Source organism: Anolis sagrei, chromosome 1 (genome assembly GCF_037176765.1).
Source record: "Anolis sagrei isolate rAnoSag1 chromosome 1, rAnoSag1.mat, whole genome shotgun sequence".
Classification (NCBI taxonomy): domain Eukaryota; kingdom Metazoa; phylum Chordata; class Lepidosauria; order Squamata; family Dactyloidae; genus Anolis; species Anolis sagrei.
The window spans coordinates 69,672,851-69,692,669 of NC_090021.1; the positions used below are offsets into that span (position 1 = coordinate 69,672,851).

The following is a 19,819-nucleotide window of genomic DNA, read 5'->3' on the forward strand; positions in this document are numbered from 1 at the left end:
GTGTCCCAAATATTTCATTCTTTTCTGTTTCTGGAATGTCAACAGCTAGGATATTATATGTAATTCCTAATTCCCAATTTGACTATGAACTTCATTCACTGTAACTTATCTCACATGGATGATACAGAGATAAAACACATATAAAGTCAAGACACTCCGAGATGATTGGCAGAAAACTGATCCAAAACTTAAAACTCTTAGATTGAAGTTTTTCCCATTTCTGAAACCCAAGCTCACCTTATACAAGACTTGTTCAATGGTAAAGAGATTCGTTTATACCAAAATAAATTGCTAGAAGATTTATGTGGAAAGAGAACTCTTTCTGCACAGAGAAAACAGATAACTAGGGAGAATGTTTGAGCATATGTGTAACAGCACAATAGGAGACGAGGGAATGAATCCAGGTCTCTGGGGTTCCATGTAGTCATTGAAGCAACTCATCTATCAGGTCCCCTGCCAGGTGGTTTAAATTTGCAGTAATACAGCAGTAAGCTTCTCCTTTATTGGTTCACTCTTAACATGCTGACAGAGCAGATGCTTTGTACGTAGATAGCCCTGGATTCAATCCCTATCACAGGTTTTAAAGGGATCTCAGGTACAAGGCTGAGAAAAATTGCTGCCTGCAACCTTGGACAGCTGCTGCTAAAAGGAATACAAAATACTGCACATATAACTGTTTAGTATTTCTTTGCATTCTGGCACTAGTTCCAGTTTCTACAATTAGTGTGCAACTACTGCAAACTTAAATAAGCGTGGAGAAGATGTGCAGCAGAGCTAAAACCAACATGAACAAAATATGCCTTTACTTCACTAACGTTTGCAACAGACTGTGGCAAGAGATACTGCTGGCCACAAGAGCTCAAAACTGGGACTAATCCCCAGTACAGACAAGATTTCAGTTCTGCCCGAGTGTGGATTATGCATGGGAACACCATCTGGACTACCATCCTGCTAATGTTTTGCTTGTCTACTGGTATTCTATCCATTTTGCAGCAAGAAAATAGATGCATAGAACAAATTTAAATCTAGATGTTTTTAGCTACTGCTGTCTCTATGCTGGTTATAAGCTGTGCTGAGATCGTTGTTAAACTGAAGGTCATCATTAAAATGTTAACTGTAAACAAAGAAAGACAGCTATGCAAAATTTTGTGGAAAATGTCAAGTTAAAGGCAACAACAAAGAAAGTAACATCACAGAAATAATATCAGGAGCCATACTTCCCACTCCCTTATTCCAGAACGAATGCCTCTAGTCTTTCATGTGTTGATTATACACTATGTAGGGTTGCCTTTGGAAATTGTTTGGAAACTCCAGCGGGTCCAAAATGCTAAGGCCAGGTTGCTGATTGGGGCAGGTTATAGGGATCAAATAATGCTAAAAACTCAGCTGGATAGCCACTTATTTCTAGGTAAAATTGAAAGTGCATGACATAACCTTTAAAGACTACATGGCTTTGTTGTTGTTCATTCGTTCAGTTGTTTCCAACTCTTCGTTGGACCAGCCCATGCCAGAGCTCCCTGTAGGCCGTCACTACCCTCAGCTCCTTCAAGGTCAATCCAGTCACTACATGGCTTGGTCCAGATTATTTAAAAAACCATACCCCCCCCCCACCCCAGTTGAGCCCGCCACTGTTATAAGATCTGTAGGGAAAAGCTTTATCTCGCTCCCACCACTATCTCCAGCACGTTTGAGGAGGACACAGGAAAGAGTCTTCCTGATGGCTGCTTCAAGTTGAAGATCTCCTTTCTATCGGAGGTCCAGTTAAAGTCATCTTGGTTTTTAGTGTATGCAGAAATATACACTAAAAGGAATACTCAATGCTACAGGAATGCTTAGAATATCTTCCTTTGTTGTTGTTCTGTACTTTCAAGTTCACTCTGGTTTTTCTATATATTCAGAGGTTTGTCCCTACCTTCCTCTGATGTTGGGGGTGGGGGTATGGCTTGCCCAAGATCGCCCAGTGGGTTTCCATGATTCAGCGGGGAGTTTAGTCCTAGTATCCTAAAATCCTGGACTAACATTCAACCTATGTTTGCTCTTCCTTTTGTTGTGTTGCATGCCTTCAGGTCATTTCTTCCTGATGGTAACCCCATGGACTCCCTTATCACAAGATTTAAATTTATGCAGAAAAGGTTTGGCATTGCTTTCCTCTGAGTGTGCCTTGCCCAAGATTACACAAAACTCCTTTCCCCTCAAGTATACCAAGAGGAAGGACTCACTGCCGAAAATATTATCCTCCAGGACTGATATGTGTTGTAACCGTGTCCTTACATCCTTGCCTTTACATTGCCTGTTGACTTATGGATTTCATAAGGTTTTTTTGGGCGAAGAATACTCAGAGGTGTTTTTGCCAGTTCCTTTCTCTGCAACAGAGTTTACAACAGCTGGTATTTGTTGATCTCCCCATCCAAGTTCTGACCCTGCTTTTGTCTTCTGGGTTCAGGCAGAATTTGGTTCCTTTGCCTTACAACATTTTGCTCTGTGAGCAGAGATCATAGAATTAACCTTCAATACAGAATTCTATTTTAAAACTATATATGTGTTTTATCAATGAAATGTATGGAAACTGTTTTCTGTCATCTACACTGCAAGGAATAAAGCGTGGCAAGATATAATACAGATGTAAAAACCAAGTGACACAATTCAGGCTGACTTCAAACCTAGCCATTCCCCCATTGATGTCAGGGACAGCAGAGTATTAGGAACAACAACAAGGATTAGCACAAGAGGAGGTCCAAAGCAGCAAAAAAAGACCATTTTGCATGGTTGTTTGAAAATTGGGCCTTAAACCCATTTTCAAAAGAATGCCAACACTGCGCAGAGCCGGACTCTAAAAATTCCTGGGGGAAGACTGCGCGCGGAAAGGGTTAAGCCGTGGAAATAAAAGCGCAGCCGAGCAAATCTGAATGCATGTTTGAAAAAGCCTATAAAATGTTACAAGCAAAACAAGAAAGCTTGTGTTAATAATGCATAAACCAAAGGAGGGGAAAAAGCACCACATTTAATGGAATAATGCTTTTATCCTTGCAGTTAAAATGAAATAAACCATGACTATTAATCTGGTAAGACCGTGTAAAAATGTAATTTTTAAACATTTACTAAAAGGGGATAGTTCAGTAACCACTCTAAAAATCAAGGCCTTGTGTACAGCAGCATTCAAACGCTAAATACCAATCTCCTCTCTGTGGAGGCCATTACCCGCCTTGTCGCTATAGCAACGCTAACAGTGTGCCTGACTTCAAAGACAAAGATGTAATTTCAGACTTCCAGCAGCCAGAGGGAGTGGTAAGGATATGCTACCCGGGACATGTCAGCTGATGATAAATTATAAAAATATCCAGGAAGGTTATGAGGCAGACTGTACCACCGGGCTCGGAGGGAAGCTTTCTCCCCTCCCTCGCTTGGCCAAGCACACTCCACTGAGCTGAGGACAGACAACATTTCGAAGAAAATACCAGGAAGAGAGTCTCAGAGGAATCAGATCAATGGGGAAATTACAGAGGAAGTTGCTGTGTGCCTCCTTTCTGTTTCGTTCTCAAGTAAACATAAAAATAGCCCACTTCATTTCACTGGGCATGCCCACATCGATGTGCCAAGAGGTCTGAGGAACACCAATAACTAGAGCGTATTTCATCTTTCACTAAAATGTATTTTTCAGGAGAGATATGGAAAATCTACTGAAAGGAAGGGTAGCCTTTTTTCAATTTTAAAAAACAGGGAAACACTGATATCTGAGGGGAAACTGGAAAATACACAATAACACTTTTTTGGTCACCTTCTACAGGTCCACTTTCTTAGTTTAGAAATCTGTACAGCCTGCCTTGCTTCTGTAATGATCGTGTCTGGATATAATAAATTGAAAAGTAATTTCTTCAGACAGTAACTGCAAGTTTACTAACTGCAATAACCTTCTACTGTTTCTGAGCTTTGTTACAACTCAGCTCTTGAAATGTGAGTATCATTAGCCAGAAAAAGGTGAAAGCAAAAGGAAAAAATACATTTTCAAAAGAAATGAAAGAAAGGAGGAATAAAGACTATATTTTGGTCAGGAGAAACTTTGTTTAATCACTTTCATTTTCTCAGTTCTACTTCAACAGTGTACTTCTACTTCCTATGATCCTTTGTTTTTATTGTCTTCACGGATGTGTAAAACCTCAAGGCTTGTCCAGGCTGAAACGAGCCTCCCTACCTTTCCCCAAGTCTGTTTACTTCTCAGTTTGATCTATCAGTCTGACGGACCAGTTTCTTTCATGTGCTTCAGAAGGTGAAACAATCTCAATCAGGCAAGGAGAAAGAGGAGCCAAGGGCCTTGCCTCATGCGGCAGGAGGAATGTACTTGGCAGAATCCCAGTCTACACTCCTGGACCAAATACTCGGAAGATATCAAAAGATTTCCCCTTTCTTTCCCAACGTCAAGTTCTATATGTGCTTAGAAATCATGCAGGGAAAGATACGTTAGCAATGTATCAACACCTTTTCTTAAAATGTCTCCTCATTATTCTAAAAACAAAGTATGATAAAAATCCAAACATTTTTTAAAAATGTTTCCAATGTTTTAAAAACAAAAGTGACATCACAAAATGGAGAAGCCTCTCCTTACTCTTCTTCTGGGCCTTCACATCTCTAGTTCTATGGAACAATAATGAAACAATCATCACAAAAGGAAGAAGGTGAAATAATAGAAACATTGAACAAGAAAGATATAATGGACTGCACTTAAACTCTTTGAGATTCCTACCTCCAATAAAGGAAGAAAAATACCCTTTCATCTGGATTACAATTGGCACATTTTATGTTATATTTCACTGTATAACATTTCTCATAAGGTACGTTGCATTCTTTCTCTCAGTACAGGGACCTACTACAATATTGTTATTTGTTCAGATGTACAACCCTAGTACCAAGTCTAGATATCAGCTATTCTTTGAGACTCAACCTTTGCCTTTCTCTACAAGGTCAGTTGAGACCAAGTTTAAATATTATTCTACAGTTCTTCACTATGTTGTCAAGTTGGATTTGGGTAACCAGAGTTTTACTTGCTAATACACAAACGTGCATTAGCACAACCTACCAGCACTTTTAACTAGCTGAAAAAAATACTCTGTAAGGCGAGTGAGAGCAGGCGCTATGACCCCAAGGGCAGGGATAGTCTTAGTTTTTAGTTACTTGGGAGAACAGTGGCTAGCACATTGAAGAGTTCTGCAAAATAAGAGAACCAGGAGATAGTTTAAATCCGAAATGAGCAAACAGTTCACATTTGCAAGCATAACTTTGTATACAGAGAATAAACAATCAATAATGTGTCTATTTCTGCACAGACAAGAGTGACTAAAATGATCAAAGGTATAGAAACCACGTACTGTGAGGAGTGGCCTAACAAATAGGAGGTAGGACTGGATAGCCCTTGTGGTCTTTTCCAGCTCTATGATGCTATCATTCTATGTTAATTTGTGAACTCATTCAATATCTTTCACCATGCTACATTATAAATTAAAACAGTAAAATGTCCTTTTGATACATAACTAGGCAGACAAACAGAAACTGAAGCAAATTCTTTAAAATTGGTTTGAATTTTAAGCCAGGAGCTTTTTCCTCTATCCCCCCTCCCAACTCTAATTCTTGTTTATGGATTTGCTGGCCAGTTAATGGCTAATAATTATGTCTAGTTCTGCATTTGGCCTTTATCAACCCTATTTTCATACATGTTAGAAGGCAAATGTGGAAATATACTGCAGACCAAGGACAACTATTGCATTTGTTTCCTATCTCTAAAAAAACTTTTTGAGGAACTAGATTCATCTATTTTCAAAATAGTAGGCAAAAATGGCAGTTCTTTCATCATCCCAGAGATTCACTGATCAGATGCTCATCAAATTCTGGTAAACTATTTTTAAAAAATCATCTGAATGTTGCAAAATGGAGCACAGTCTGATACCTGTCCTACAGGTTCTAAAAATATATGATGTAAATTCATGACTCATATCCAGAATACCTAAAAGCAGAACTTTATTCATATAACTGTCTCACTGAAGACATAAAGAAGAGGCTGCTTTCACCAATTCCTTTGTCACAGAATCATAGAATCATAGAGTTGGAAGAGACCACATGGATCATCTAGTCCAACCCCCTGCCATGCAGGAAAGCACAAAGTATCCCCGACAGATGGCCATCCACCCTCTGTTTAAAAGTTTCCAAGGAAGGAGCTTCCACCACACTCCGAGGCAGGGAGTACAACTGTTGAACAGTTCGTATGGTCAGGAAGTTCTTCCTAATGTTCTGGTGGAATTTCCTTTCCTGTAATTTGAATCCGTTGCTCCGAGTCCTAGTTTCAAGGGCAGCAGAAAACATGCCTGCTCCCTCTTCCTTTCACATATTTATACATGGCTATCATGTCTCCTCTCAACCTTCACTTCTGCAAGCTAAACATACCCAGTTCTTTAAGACGCTCCTCATAGGGCATGGTCTTCCAGTTCTTTGATCATTTTAGTTTCCCTCCTCTGGACACCTTCCAGCTTGTCAATATCTCTTTTGAACTGCGGTGCCCAGAACTGGATCCAGTATTCCAGGTGAGGTCTAATCACTGAAGAGGGTTCTGCAAAACCACCCCAGAAATTCAGGATCTTTTCCAAACAGCACTTGGGCAGCATAGATCGCTTTAGAAGACTGAAAATTGGTGCTCCTTCTATTCCTCTAGGAGGAGCTTTCTCCTACAAAGAGAAGCACATCCATTCGCAAAAAGAAAAGTCTATTACAAACCACCAATCCTTTGTACATATTCCAGTTTGTTCCTTCCCCAATGATGATTTTTTTGGCAATTCTGTAGTACTGTAGTTCAAATTTGGACTCTCAGTTTTCAAAAACAGAAAGATTTCCTCATATTATAAACTGGCTACACTTATATTCCACTTTCTCCAAAGTAATCAAGGTGAGGCATTTAATTCTCCTTCCTACTTTATCTTAACAACAATATTCTAAGACATGTCTCACTGAAAGACAAAGATCAGTCCCAAGCTCCTATAGACTGTGCAGTTTGCACCCTTTGGCTAGAACATCATATCTTGATCCTTCTGTTTCACTTAACTCTTTCAATGTCCTCCCTGAAAAAGAGTTGATCCCTCAAAGTAATCTTGCTACCTTTCCAGTGTGAAGACCAATAAATACAATTCATTTTTCTACAATCTCTTTCTTCCCTCTAGCAATCCTTTCAATTCTTTTATCATCTTATGGTCCAGCTGCTTTCTCTACTTTTGATGTATTGAATGATATTTTAGTTCTTCTGTCTTCACAAGAAGATCCCTCAAGGTCTTTTTGACTTATCTTATCACCAACCTGCATTTGATGAAAGGTAACTGACTGGAGCTTGTGATTTCCTCATCTGGCCTTAACTTTTACTTCTACAGGAAACCTCTTTGATGTTATAGTCTTCATCAGAATAATCAATATTGGCATATGTTGCCCAAGATTGGTATACATTGTAACAGAAATCTGATTACTTGCATTTTAAACCACTTCAAATGGACCTTCTCTGTGATCGCTCCCCACCTCTGGAACTCCATCTCTAAAGAATTAAAAATGACCTCCTCTCTCCTCACTTTTAAAAAGCTTTTTAAAACACATCTATGTGATTTAGCTTATGAAGAGGAGGAGAATTAAGTACATTTATATGCACCCTTGCCTAGCTGCTAGCATCTACCCTGTTAATCTCCTGTTCACAATCTCCCCTCCAACAATTTTAGTCAAATTTTAGAGCTTTTAGAAACCTAATATGTTTGTAACTATGTGGATTGTGTTATGTCTTGTTTAGTTAAGCTATTTATAATTTTGCTGAGTAGACTATGATTTGTTTATATATTGCTGTCAGCATTTAATATTTACCACTGTATATATTTTGTTGTAAGCCGCCATGAGTCCCTTTGGGAAGATAGGGCGGGCTATAAATAAACTTTCATTTCATTCAAGAGAAAAAAGATTTGACCCAGAGGACCACCCTCATTTTAATTCTATAACCAACTGAGCATATAGGAATTAGGAGTATGCAATTCGGCACAAACCATGTCATTTTTCAGTCCTGCTTTTGGCTAAGCTCTCATTCTGTTTACTGGGAAATTGCCGAAATGTGGGGGAGGTGCCATTTTCATAACCACAAGAGGGTTCTGGGAATTGTAGTTACCAGCTGTGTCCATTCTCAGCCAAGCAGAGTATGGTCATAATCAAGCCTTGTATGGGCTGAGAAACAGAGAGAGAGAAAAACTTCCAACTCCCATCATGCCCCAGGAGGAGCTCAGAGGCTTTTCAATGCCGACCCCATGCAAGTGTAGCTGGGAAAGCGAGTTCCCAGCAAGGCCCTCTCTGGAGGAGGGGGCGTAGGGAAGTTTTCCAGAAAAAAATAGATACTGCTGCCGGGAGAAGAAAAAAGAGATGCCCCCCCCCCCCACAGGCCTCTCTTAGGTACAGTGCAGTTAACTCCATCATCTCCAGTATCCAAAAATATCCAGCTCATGTTGATTTGTTTCAGCCAGCCTTCCTGTTCCCTCCACCTGTCCTGTTTTTGGGGATTTAGCAAACAAATCACCAAATTTTCAGAATCGGTTTCAGTCCAAACAGATATGTGTACAGCCCTACAGATCTAAAATCATTTAAATTACTTGTGATTTAACCTAATCCAGCTCTTAATATTGCATCATAATTCTAAATGACACCACCTTCTTCACATGCAAATGTTGTTAATGATGTAAGGAAAAATTATCAAAATTCATGTAGAAAAGAATGTATAAAAAGATAAGTTTTCGACTCTTTTCTGTATTGTAATACCTACTAAAACAAAATCACTTGGGAAATCTTAGCAACTTTCCTTGGAGCTTTAAGTTCCCACCTCTTTTTTATTCCAGCCTTAAACAAAGTTCAGTGGGGCATCAAAGTGCCTCAGTCTTAAATTACAGTCTGTACTTTAAAATAGAATGGATGCACAATATGTTCCTGAAGCTAGAGGGTGGGAGTGTTATTCACTGAAAATTGAAGGCTTGTTGAGTCAATAATCTTCTTTCACAGAGTAACAATTTTCAGCTAAAAAGGAAAACCAGATCATTCAGTTATTTTACAACATTGCTGGAAAAAGCAAAATGAAAGGGGGAAAAACACTATTCACTCCACACTGAGTAAAAACAATGTGAAATTTCCAGCCAAAAATTGCTCAATAAAAAGTTTCCCCTCTTTAATCTTGCCACATTCCAAAATAGCTATTTTCAGCTCAAGAAATGAACAGAAATAAATAACCAGGGGCTACGTTTGATAACCCATTCACTGTCTATGTATCAGCTGCAGGCTACATTTAACTTCCATTATCAAGAACTAGTTTGATGACCTTTCTGCAAATCGGCAATAACATCCTTAAACGGTACTTGATTTTTTGTTATTTTCTATTTTGTTTGTTTGTTCATTCACCTGCAAAGAATCTATTTACCTTAAAAATAAATGAAAGACAAAGTCTCTAATATTTGCCCACCGAAGACTTAACTGTTCTTATACTATAGGATATTTTTAAACATTATATTTTTCCCTGCTTGAATTTTGGACAGGATCTGTAAAAAAACCATGTAGAATTTATAACAACAACAACAACTTTATTTGTAGCCCATCCTAGCTCTTGAGGGAACTCCAGGCGGCTTCCAGCATAATAAAGGCAAACATTCAATGGCTGTACAAACACAAAATGCAAAGAATTTATGTCAATCATCTCATAATTCTCAATTTCAGCAGTGCCACACAAACAGATGCACTTGAGGAACATACAAATAATCAATATTCAGGGAGATAAAACAGCAGAGGGGCAACCTATTCTATATTTATGGTCTATGCATCATCAATTATATCTAGTGGGATGAGCAACGTAACGGAGGAAGTCATAATTATTTTGATTTCGCTTGGCTCTTTCTAGTATTTTTAAGTAATAGTCTTATTAGATAACATTATGTTCTTTTAATTTATGTTTGTATTTAACAGGGTTATTACTGCATTTACAAGGGATATAACATGCTGACAGAACAGAGTAAGAAACTAATGTAGATACTACAAAGCAAAAGGAAGAAACCTTTTATCCTGCCCTCAACAGATGAACAACATATAGGACCTCTTCAAAGGAACCTTATTTTGCATGGCTTTACAGCATTTTTGGACTTCAGCTGCTGCCAAAAAAAAAAAAACCAAAAAAAAAAAAAAACGGTGACAGCAGACAATGGCAGGCCTCAGTCTTTCCATAAAGAAAGATGGGTTGAGCTGCCAAAAAGAGCTTCCTGCCATGTGATGAGGAAGGGGGGAAGCAGCAACAGAACGGAGCAGAGAGAGGCAGGTCCCCACGCTCCTGCATGACCACCGGCGGGATGAAGCAATCCAGGACTCCTTCAGCGGCACGTGTGACAAAGTCGAAAGACAATGTAGTCATGATGCCAGAAACCTTTACCTTGAAGATCTGGCTTCTCCTGCTCTCCATCCTTCTTAAGGATAGGAGTCAAAGTGAAAGCAAAGTCATCTTGGCTTAGGTGCCAGATACTTTTTCAAGATATCAAGTACCTGATTCAGTAGCCTGGCTTCACTGCAGTTGGACACAAAGAAAAAACAGTAATCAAACATAACAGTAATTCCATTCCTTCAAATTGAAGAAAACTTCCTAGTGGATAACATTCAAACTGAGAACAAAAGCAACCAATTGACTAATAATAGTAACTAAATGTAACCACAAGAAGAATAGCAGCTGAAAAACCTAGTGAATCTACGAGTGTCTTCCACTTTTACTGTCTAACACTGATTCCAATAGATTAAAGCTAGATCCTAATAGAATAAAGTTTAGGAATACTCTCTCTATTAAGTGCAGCTTTGGAGTATTAAATCATAGTTTATATCATATTTTAAATGTATTTGGAAATACATTACACTGGATATTGTAATCATGTACTATGTATTTTATATGGTAACTAGATGCCAGCAGCTATATATGTGTGAAATTTCCTCATAATACTGTAGTGCAAGGCCCTATGTGAAACGAAAGGCAAAGAAGCCCATTTCTACATATGCAAAACTGAGAAGCAATTAACCAAAATATATGTCAATATAAATACAGTGAAATTGGGCTTTACTGGTGAAATATTTAAGAACATATTTGCAGCCCACATTCTACATTTTGATTAATAATTCTGGACACTGAATTACATGTTTGTTAGTTAAACTCCCTGTGTAAAAAAAGAAAACAAATATGACGGTATGGAATGATTGTACAACACTGTACATTAAAATGTCTATACAAGGAGCAATATTTCTATTTGGAGATTTTTTATTATTTTTTTTACAAAAACTAGTCCGCTTCCACAAGGAAGTGGACACCTCCGGTCTGAGTCCCTCTACGGAGGTAGAGAAGATCAGGATATAAAAGTTTTAAATAAATAAAAAATAAATATGGATAGTCAAGCTAGTCTGTTGCAACAAAGAACATAAAGTGCGAAAAATAAAATTTAAAACTCCAAATTATTTTGTAGGACAATTTGATTATTACATAATTTTCTACAGGGTGGAGCTCTTCTTCATCTGAACCATAAAATGTGATTCACAATTGAACAAATGGCCATGAAATTCAACACATGCTCTGATGTTTCTATTTACAGCTCAAATATATTCATGCTAAGAGGCCGACCAATCGCAAGAGGACTACTGACAGTCAACTAACAATCATTCTGAAGTTTCCCTTGTTAATTTTACACTTACAGAATGTCGAAGATATTCAATCATAAAGGAATCTGCTAACAGTTATGTCAACTGCTAAAATAGCACCAATAACATGCATTTTAAGGCTCATATCTTATGCCATCATCACCTACATAGTAAAGCCTGTTTGAACTGTTTTCATGGGACAACTGTTCTACATAACAATGCTTTGGGCTGGCTGAGACAACAAAACAAATATGCTACCATAAGATGCTTAGTCACTCCCATACACCTGAGTTCAGCTCTGTTGCTTTCCTTTGTCTGCATTAGAAGTATAGAGTCTAGACCCAGGGAAGTCATGCTACCCCTCTATTCCGCCTTGGTCAGACCACATCTGAAATACTGTGTCAAATTCTGGGCACCACAATTGAAAGGAAATGTTGACAAGCTGGAATGTGTCCAGAGGAGACATAAATGATCAAGGGTCTGGAGAACAAGCCCTATGAGGAGCAGCGTAAAGAGCTGGGCATGTTTAGCCTGCAGAAGAGAAGGCTGAGAGGAAACATGATAACCATGTATACATATGTGTAAGGATATCATAAGGAAGAGGGAGCAGGTTTGTTTTCTGCTGCCCTGGAGACTAGGAAACGGAACAATGGCTTCCAACTACAGGAAAGGAGATTCCACCTGAACATTAGGAAGAACTTCCTAACTCTGAGAGCTGTTCAGCAGTGGACCCTCTGCCCCGGAGTGTGGGGGAGCCTCCTTCTTTGGAGGCTTTTAAGCAGAGGCTGGATGGCCATCTGCCGGGGGTGCTTTGAATGCGATTTTCCTGCTTCTTGGCAGAGGGTTGGACTGGATGGCCCACAAGGTCTCTTACAGCTTATGAGTCTATGATTCTATATGAGCACTGCCACTGTTCTAGTTTGTTTCCAACTAAAGATTCAAAGATATCTTATAACCAGCCCTGAATTAATTCTGTCTTGAATATGATAATGTGTGTGTTAGAACAAACCACAAACTGAAGCAAGTGGAAGCATTCAAACAGCATGCACTATTACCCTTCTTGTGCACAAACAAAACAAGCTTCCTGTAGTTCCAACAGTTTGTCATGTGGTGCAATCCTGGCCATTGTGTGGGTATCAATTTGCAACCAAAGTTATATCTCACCATGAAAAACTATTTGGCATCATGTATTTTGAATATCTGAGAATATTACACTGTGCATTCCTTCTAGTTCTCTTAACATCTTGACATCAGGTTCTTTTGTGCTGTATTCCCCAAACTTCAGTAAGCTTAAAGCTGTTCTTTAATATGATCCAGGGATACATACATATGTCTCTTTTAATGTTGTTTCTAAACATCTGTTTTACAACACTGATCTTGGGGGCAATTAGTAATTCTGCATTGCATGTTTATTTTCAAATAATATCTAAATAATTATACTTTTGAAAAAATGTTAATCTTGTACTTTAAAATGGCTACTTAATATACCTACCTCATCCTTCTCATTTTTCTTATAAAAGATTTTTTTAGCAAGCAATGGCTTTAAAAAAGCAAAGAAATACCTAATAAATAACACTGCACTCATTTAGTGAATAGATACATCTCTGGAAGATTTGAAAAGGTGAAAGCCCTTCAGATAACTGATTGGTCTCACTCTTGGGACAGGTTTTCCAAAATTCTGTGTGGCAAGTAAGTACAGCTAGGCAGTTCACTACTTGTTTCATTTCCTTCATACGTTGTATATAAAAATCCTGGCAGAAATGTTCCTGTTAAATTCAAAGCAGATGAATTTGTAATGTGAGAGAGAAACAAATGGCTACAAACAAACCATAGTTTTATTAGCTAATTATAATGGGCTGTCAAACATTAAATTGCCCTTCATTTTGCTCTTCAGTTACGTGGACAGTTTGACCTAGACAGATTTGAATGTGTGTCAAGTTTTTAAGCATCTAATTAAAATACTATATATTTAATAGTCTTAATACTGTTCCTTAATTTCATCATAAGGCAATATCTTGGTTTAAAAAAAAACCAATTGAACAAGTGTGGAGGAAGAATGAAATCAAAGTGTCCCCTAGAGTTTCAGAATAAAAGAAATGCTGGCAAAATAAGGAACAGAAGCTACCAATTTATTTACAAATATTTTCAAATAAAGATCACATTCCTAGATGGCCATATGCCTAGCTGACAGAATCACCTGTATGTAGTTTAAAGTTTTAGAATGTTTTTATTAATAGCAAAACAGGTGAACTACTTTTCCATTTAAAAGGTTTATCTGCTCAGTCAGATATCCAGCCATAACAAAATTACTAAAAAACGGCAGAGTGTCTTGGTGTCTTTGTCAACCACCCAGGGATATGGATATCTAAAGATTAAATGCTTCTATAATTTTAGGCCACAGCTAAATGTGTGAGAAACATGGGGTATGAGCATATTCAATCAGTGATATAAAAACCCACTTCAGGCTGTTGGCGTAAACTGCACATAAGAGGACAGTGGGGAGAAAATGTAAAAGAACTGGCCCCATTCTCACAATTCCTATTTTTTCCTGAATGTGTAGGGTGGTCATGGTGGTGGTCAACTAAAAATCCCTCCCCAGAGTTCTAAAAAATCATTATCCCAATCTCAGGGAGAGCATGCAATAACAGAAGAAGTTCTCCATTGCAATTAATCTCTACTTGTAAAGGGCAACTAAAATAGCAAAATACAAGAGAAACTAGCTTGTTCATCTCCACTCACTCTCTTGAGTTTTTATTTGAGGACAATACTAGGAAATGATACAGAAGCAGCAATTTCAATTACGGTAATAGCAAGTTTTCTGAAATTACTTGCATAAACATAGGAACTATCTCTAAGTATATACACCCTACATCAGGCTTGGAGCTTATGAACAATCTGCAGTGTTCTGTCTGTGAGAAGTGGTATCCAGTGTGGCTTGAAAAGCATGTTGTGTGTGTTAATACAGGATGTATTGTGGTGCTGCTTGAGGAGAAAGGAAGCAATGCTTCTTACAGATGCTTGCACAAATACAAGCACTTTTTCCTTCATGCTAGACATTGTTGCATCCAAGCCCACATTTCTTCCTCAAAAATGCATAGACAGAAAAAGCTGGGTGGCTGAAATGGATTTCTGAAAAAGGATTCTCTAAGCCAGCATAGTTAGAAGCCCTAGATTTTCATTTTTAAAAGAAAACAGTGCCTGTATTTTAAACCAGTGTGCATGTACACATGAGCTTATACACACAAATATGCACATGTGTACCTTATTTCTTTGCTGTTGATCAAGGAGCTAGGAAACTTGGAACGTGGTTCTTAAAATGTATTATTAGTTACAAATTAATTTCAAATGGAATCAAGCTTTTGTTTTCAGTCTCCTTTCTGTTTCCAGCCTTTAATAGTAAGTGTTAAAGAGAGGGCTTTCCCAGTGCCCCCCCCCCCCCCCGGCTCTGGAACTCTCTTCCCAGGGAGATTAGATTAGCCCCCACCCTGTCCACCTTCCGGAAGGACCTGAAGACTTGGATGTTTCAATGTGCCTTTGAATAATAGTTAGCTACTGATCAAGTCCATCTATCTCTAATCTTTTGTTTGGATCTCCAGCACTTTATTCTCAACCTGGCCTTACAGTAGTATGTTTGCACTAGCCCTTGTCGTGGCCAACTAGTCTCAAATCTGCATTTGTTGTTCATTCGTTCAGTCATTTCTGAGTCTTTGTAACCTCATGGACCAGCCCACCCCAGAGCTCCCTGTCAGCCGTCATCACTCCCTTCTAGGGAGTGAAGGGACCCATCAGTCCCTTCAAGAATGCCATCCATCCATCTTGTCCTTGGTCGGACCCTCTTCCTTTTTACTTTCATTTCCCCCAGCATCACTGTCTTCTCTAAGTTTTCCTTTCTTCTCATGATGTGGCCAAAGTACTTCATCTTTGCCTCTACTATCCTACCCTCCAGTGAGCAGTTGGGCTTTATTTCCTGAAGTATGGACTGGTTTGATCTTCTGGTGGTCCAAGGCATTCTCGGAACTTTCCTCCAACACCACAGTTTAAAAGCATCTATCTTCGCTCAGCCTTCCCTATGGTCCAATTCTCACATCCGTAGGTGACTATGGGGAATACCATTACTTTAACTATGTGGATCTTTGTTAACAGTGTGATGTCTCTACTCTTTACTATTTTATCAAGATTTTTCATTGCTCTCCTCTCAAGAAGTAAGCATCTGCATATGCTCACTTTTTGATTATTGGTTGTTTGTTGTGTTTTTCATGTTTATGAAGTTTTATATTTTATTGGTCTTATTGTTTTTAATATAAGTGATTGTTATTTGTTTTAATTGTGTTGCTTTGTAACCTTTATTTATATTGGGCTTGGTCCCCATGTAAGCTGCCCGAGTACTTTTGGAGAGATGGAGGCTGGATAAAAAAATAAAGTTGTTGTTGTTGTTATGGATAAAAACTTTGACATAAATGGTTTCCATTTCCAAATTTAAGTCGCTTTTTGTTTCAATCAATTTCTGGGTACAGGCTATGGTCTAAGACAGGCCTGTACAACCAGTGGCATTTAGGTATTTTGCATCTCAGTTTGCAGAATTCCTGACCACTGGACAAGCTGGTTAGGGCTTCAGGCAGTTTAAGTCCCAAACACCCGGAGGCCCTCATGTTGTGCATGCCTGTTCTAAAATTATGCTAACTGGTGTATTTCACTGCTTCAGGTTTAAAGGAAAAAGACAACAAGAATCTGAGCTGTTTGCAGAATATTCTGAAAATTGCAATGCACTTGACAATAATCCCACATAATGCCAATGAAAGTAAAATCACTTCTAACTTTAAAAACAAAACCATGTTTGTCTGGAAATAAGTCTTAAAAAGCAAAGTGTACCTATATTTAATTAGAAATATGCTGCCATAACAACAAAACTTTGCTGTCAAACCATCCACCATTGCATTTTATAATGACAACTATGCCTACATGCATGTTACAGCAGACCAATTCTTGAGGTGGCTGAAGTGAGAGTCACCACAGTCAAATCTGACTTCTCGTGGAACAGAGGCGGTTACCACATAAGCCTAAATGAATTTTCTCAAAAGCAAAACAATCAAGTAAACATTCTCATAGCAAGAACAATTCAGTAAACACTCACAATTTGTGTTAGACAATTAAGAGAGATTCTTCAAGGGCAACCTCAACCATTGCACTGAACAGCACTTCTGATGAGTAATTTGGATTCTTCCTGATTTGCATTAATCACTATTTTTTTAATCCATACACTATTTTCCACTAATTTCACACTGATTGTGGATTCCCTCATCTTTTACACAATCTAGTTAAAAGAAATATCATTCAAATAGCACTAAAATTGGATTCTATTAATACCCCCTAATTTTTCAATGAATTTTTAAACACTGATTGAATGAGGTATGAAATACAACTAGCATCAGATGCTAAAGATTAATCTGATCATCAGCACAGGAAATTGGATGGGACTTTGCCATATTCCAAAAGCAAATAAAAATAAAAAACAAAACAAAAAAAACACACCTTGACGCAAAGAAGAAATAACCCAGTAACCTCATCAAGTGATCCAGAAACATACATGGGAGGTTTCATTTGATTTTTTAAACAAATAATTTTCCTCATGATCTGTATTAGAAGATCACAGTTTTTGGTTTGTATGGTTCACTGTTTGGATTTTGTTGCCTGTTATGTTTTCAGGATCTGTTTAATACTGTTACTTTAACATTCTGGTTTGCATTTGAAATAGATGGCTGATTTACCATCTTGGGAGCTCACAAAATATACTAGAAGATCAAGGCCATGTAAATATGAAAAATAATATTATTATCTACTTAGGTAATTTTCTGTTTAACGGCAGGGGTTCTGAAACTGTTCCATTAGAATATGCAGCCTCAACAAAACACTTGTTTCTTAAAAATAAAATCAGAGAGTATTCTATGTGCATATGAGTATATTGCTACAAGAAATATCAAAAGCAAATATAGGAAATATATAAGAGCTATATGTTTATTCACTTCATTCTCCAAAAATGAAAAGAACTTTAAAAGAGATGCTGAGTCCCATTTGTTTGCATGTGCAGGCAGTCCCCAAGTTATGAACAAGATAGGTATAGGTTTGTTCTTAAGTTGAATTTGTACGTAAGTCAGAACAGGTACATTTTATGAAGTTTTCGATAGCATAGGGAAGGGTCAACACTCCTGTAATTTTTATTTATCTTTGCTGTGTGCCCCTGTTCAGAATATTTCACCTCCCTTTGTGTACCTCTGATAGTTTCGGCTTTTTGTAGAAACAAGGATTGATGATAAAGTTTCAGTGGAGACACCTTTTCCACATGGTAACTATTTCAGGAGTGAATTTCCCTTCTTAGGGGTAGATTTCTCTGACTTCCTGTTGTCTCACCCCCATTCTGAACTGTGTGTTGTTTGTAAGACAGATGATTGTAAATCGGGGACTGCCTGTAGAGTTTGAAAGTATCGGGAGGTGTTTGCTCTTGATGGAAAACAACACACACTCTTGGTCATCTTTGTCTTGAACTAGGTTGTGAATTAAGTGAAACTTTAGATAAATAATTCTCAGGTTCTAGTTAGAACAGCATTACAAATGAAAGCTCTCTTTTTTGTTACAATTAAAGATTTACTATGATTAGCGCATCATTTTTTCGATATTTCATCATCATCTCTTTTTACTATCACCATGCTTTTCTCACAAATCCACAAAATAAAAATTATCCAGTTATCTTTCAAAAGAAGTTTTCGATGTTGTCAATCAAGAGGAGATTCAGTTAACTAAGTTAATAAAGTAATTATAAAGTGAAAAAATGTAAAAAAAAATTACAATGCTCAGTGACTATACTAAACTATAAATCTTGCAATGGTTCCAAGGAAATAGGGTTGCACATATTCCACTACAAAATATATGCAGGATCAGGATTTATAAAAAAGATGATGTTTTATTGTAATTGGGGGGTTACCTACAGAAACTAGAAAATGCTGCCCAAAGTGTTAAAAACATTTTCTGTGCAATTTTACAACAGGTATATATAAGAATTGTCTTGCTTCTTACATACACTCACTGTACAATACGTATAAGAACTTTCAGGGATAAATGGTATTACCACATGAGTCATGCATGTAGTTTAGAAACCAAAGATTCAGAATAGTAAAATATGTGGTGAAAATAATTATTTTCTCAATGAAAACATTGGTTCCTTAACACTGTGCTTCTTCTTAAAACCGACTGAAATTAGATGCTAAAACTCCCTAAACAGCACAAGCACCATTTTTACTGCAGAAGATTGTTTTCAACATAAAACTTTTCAGTTAGGCAGAACTAGTTCCTTACTGGTAAGCTTGATGGTCTTTCCTGCTGGATCAAATTCATTTCTTCATGGTTGGGCTTGCCTTGGGTGATAGGGGGTTGGGACCTGGTTCCATAGCCCTCCTGAGACATTTCCTGAGTAAAAAAAAAGTATGTTAGTAATGCACAACACCAACTGGAATGGGCTCAGTAGGCAGAGAGAAAAGGATAATCATTCACTGAGACATTGAGAGAGTCTTTTTGTACATACACCAGATTTCCACAAGGCATCAATGCATCTGGTTCTTGCGTGGCCCCACTTGGAAAGCTACTTTTTAAAGCACTGTGTGGGAATGGATCCTATTCTCATTTATTTCATTTTTGGTAGTGGAAGAAAGCAACAAAAGAAAACTGAGTAGGATTTGGTAACATGCCATTTGTTAAAACAGCACACTATCTTGGGTCCTTTTGATTTAATTTAGGCTGCACTCCAAAGATTGCTGGCACTAGTTTTCTTCATTCCTTCTAACATAAACAAAACATAATATTTCTCTCTCCATACCTCTCAGAATGCAGCAGGGTTTACTTTGGAGGTGTCTCCATGTGTGTCATGCCCCAGATTAGGGATTTATCCCTCAACAGTCTGAACTGGGTTATCATTATAAATAAGTTTCATTGAAAATTAATAGACCCATTTTTAGATCTTACAGTTCTATAAACTGGACCGAGGTAATGGGGCAATGAACAGCCCCATACTAAGCTCTTACATGCACTAACAAACATGTGAACGCCTCTGCAGAATTCGAGGATAGCACCAGTT

General features: G+C 37.9%; 1 protein-coding gene across 8 annotated transcripts in view; it reads right to left on the reverse strand.

Moving 5' to 3' along the window:
• Nucleotides 1-19,819, reverse strand: part of ARID1B (AT-rich interaction domain 1B) — a 387,469-nt gene that overhangs the window by 253,882 nt on the left and 113,768 nt on the right. For all 8 annotated transcript variants that reach the window (XM_060753632.2, XM_060753630.2, XM_060753628.2 and 5 more), the window contains exon 4: nt 19,045-19,155. In XM_060753632.2, the coding sequence (XP_060609615.2) occupies nt 19,045-19,155 (111 nt within the window). The remainder of the gene's footprint in view (nt 1-19,044; nt 19,156-19,819) is intronic.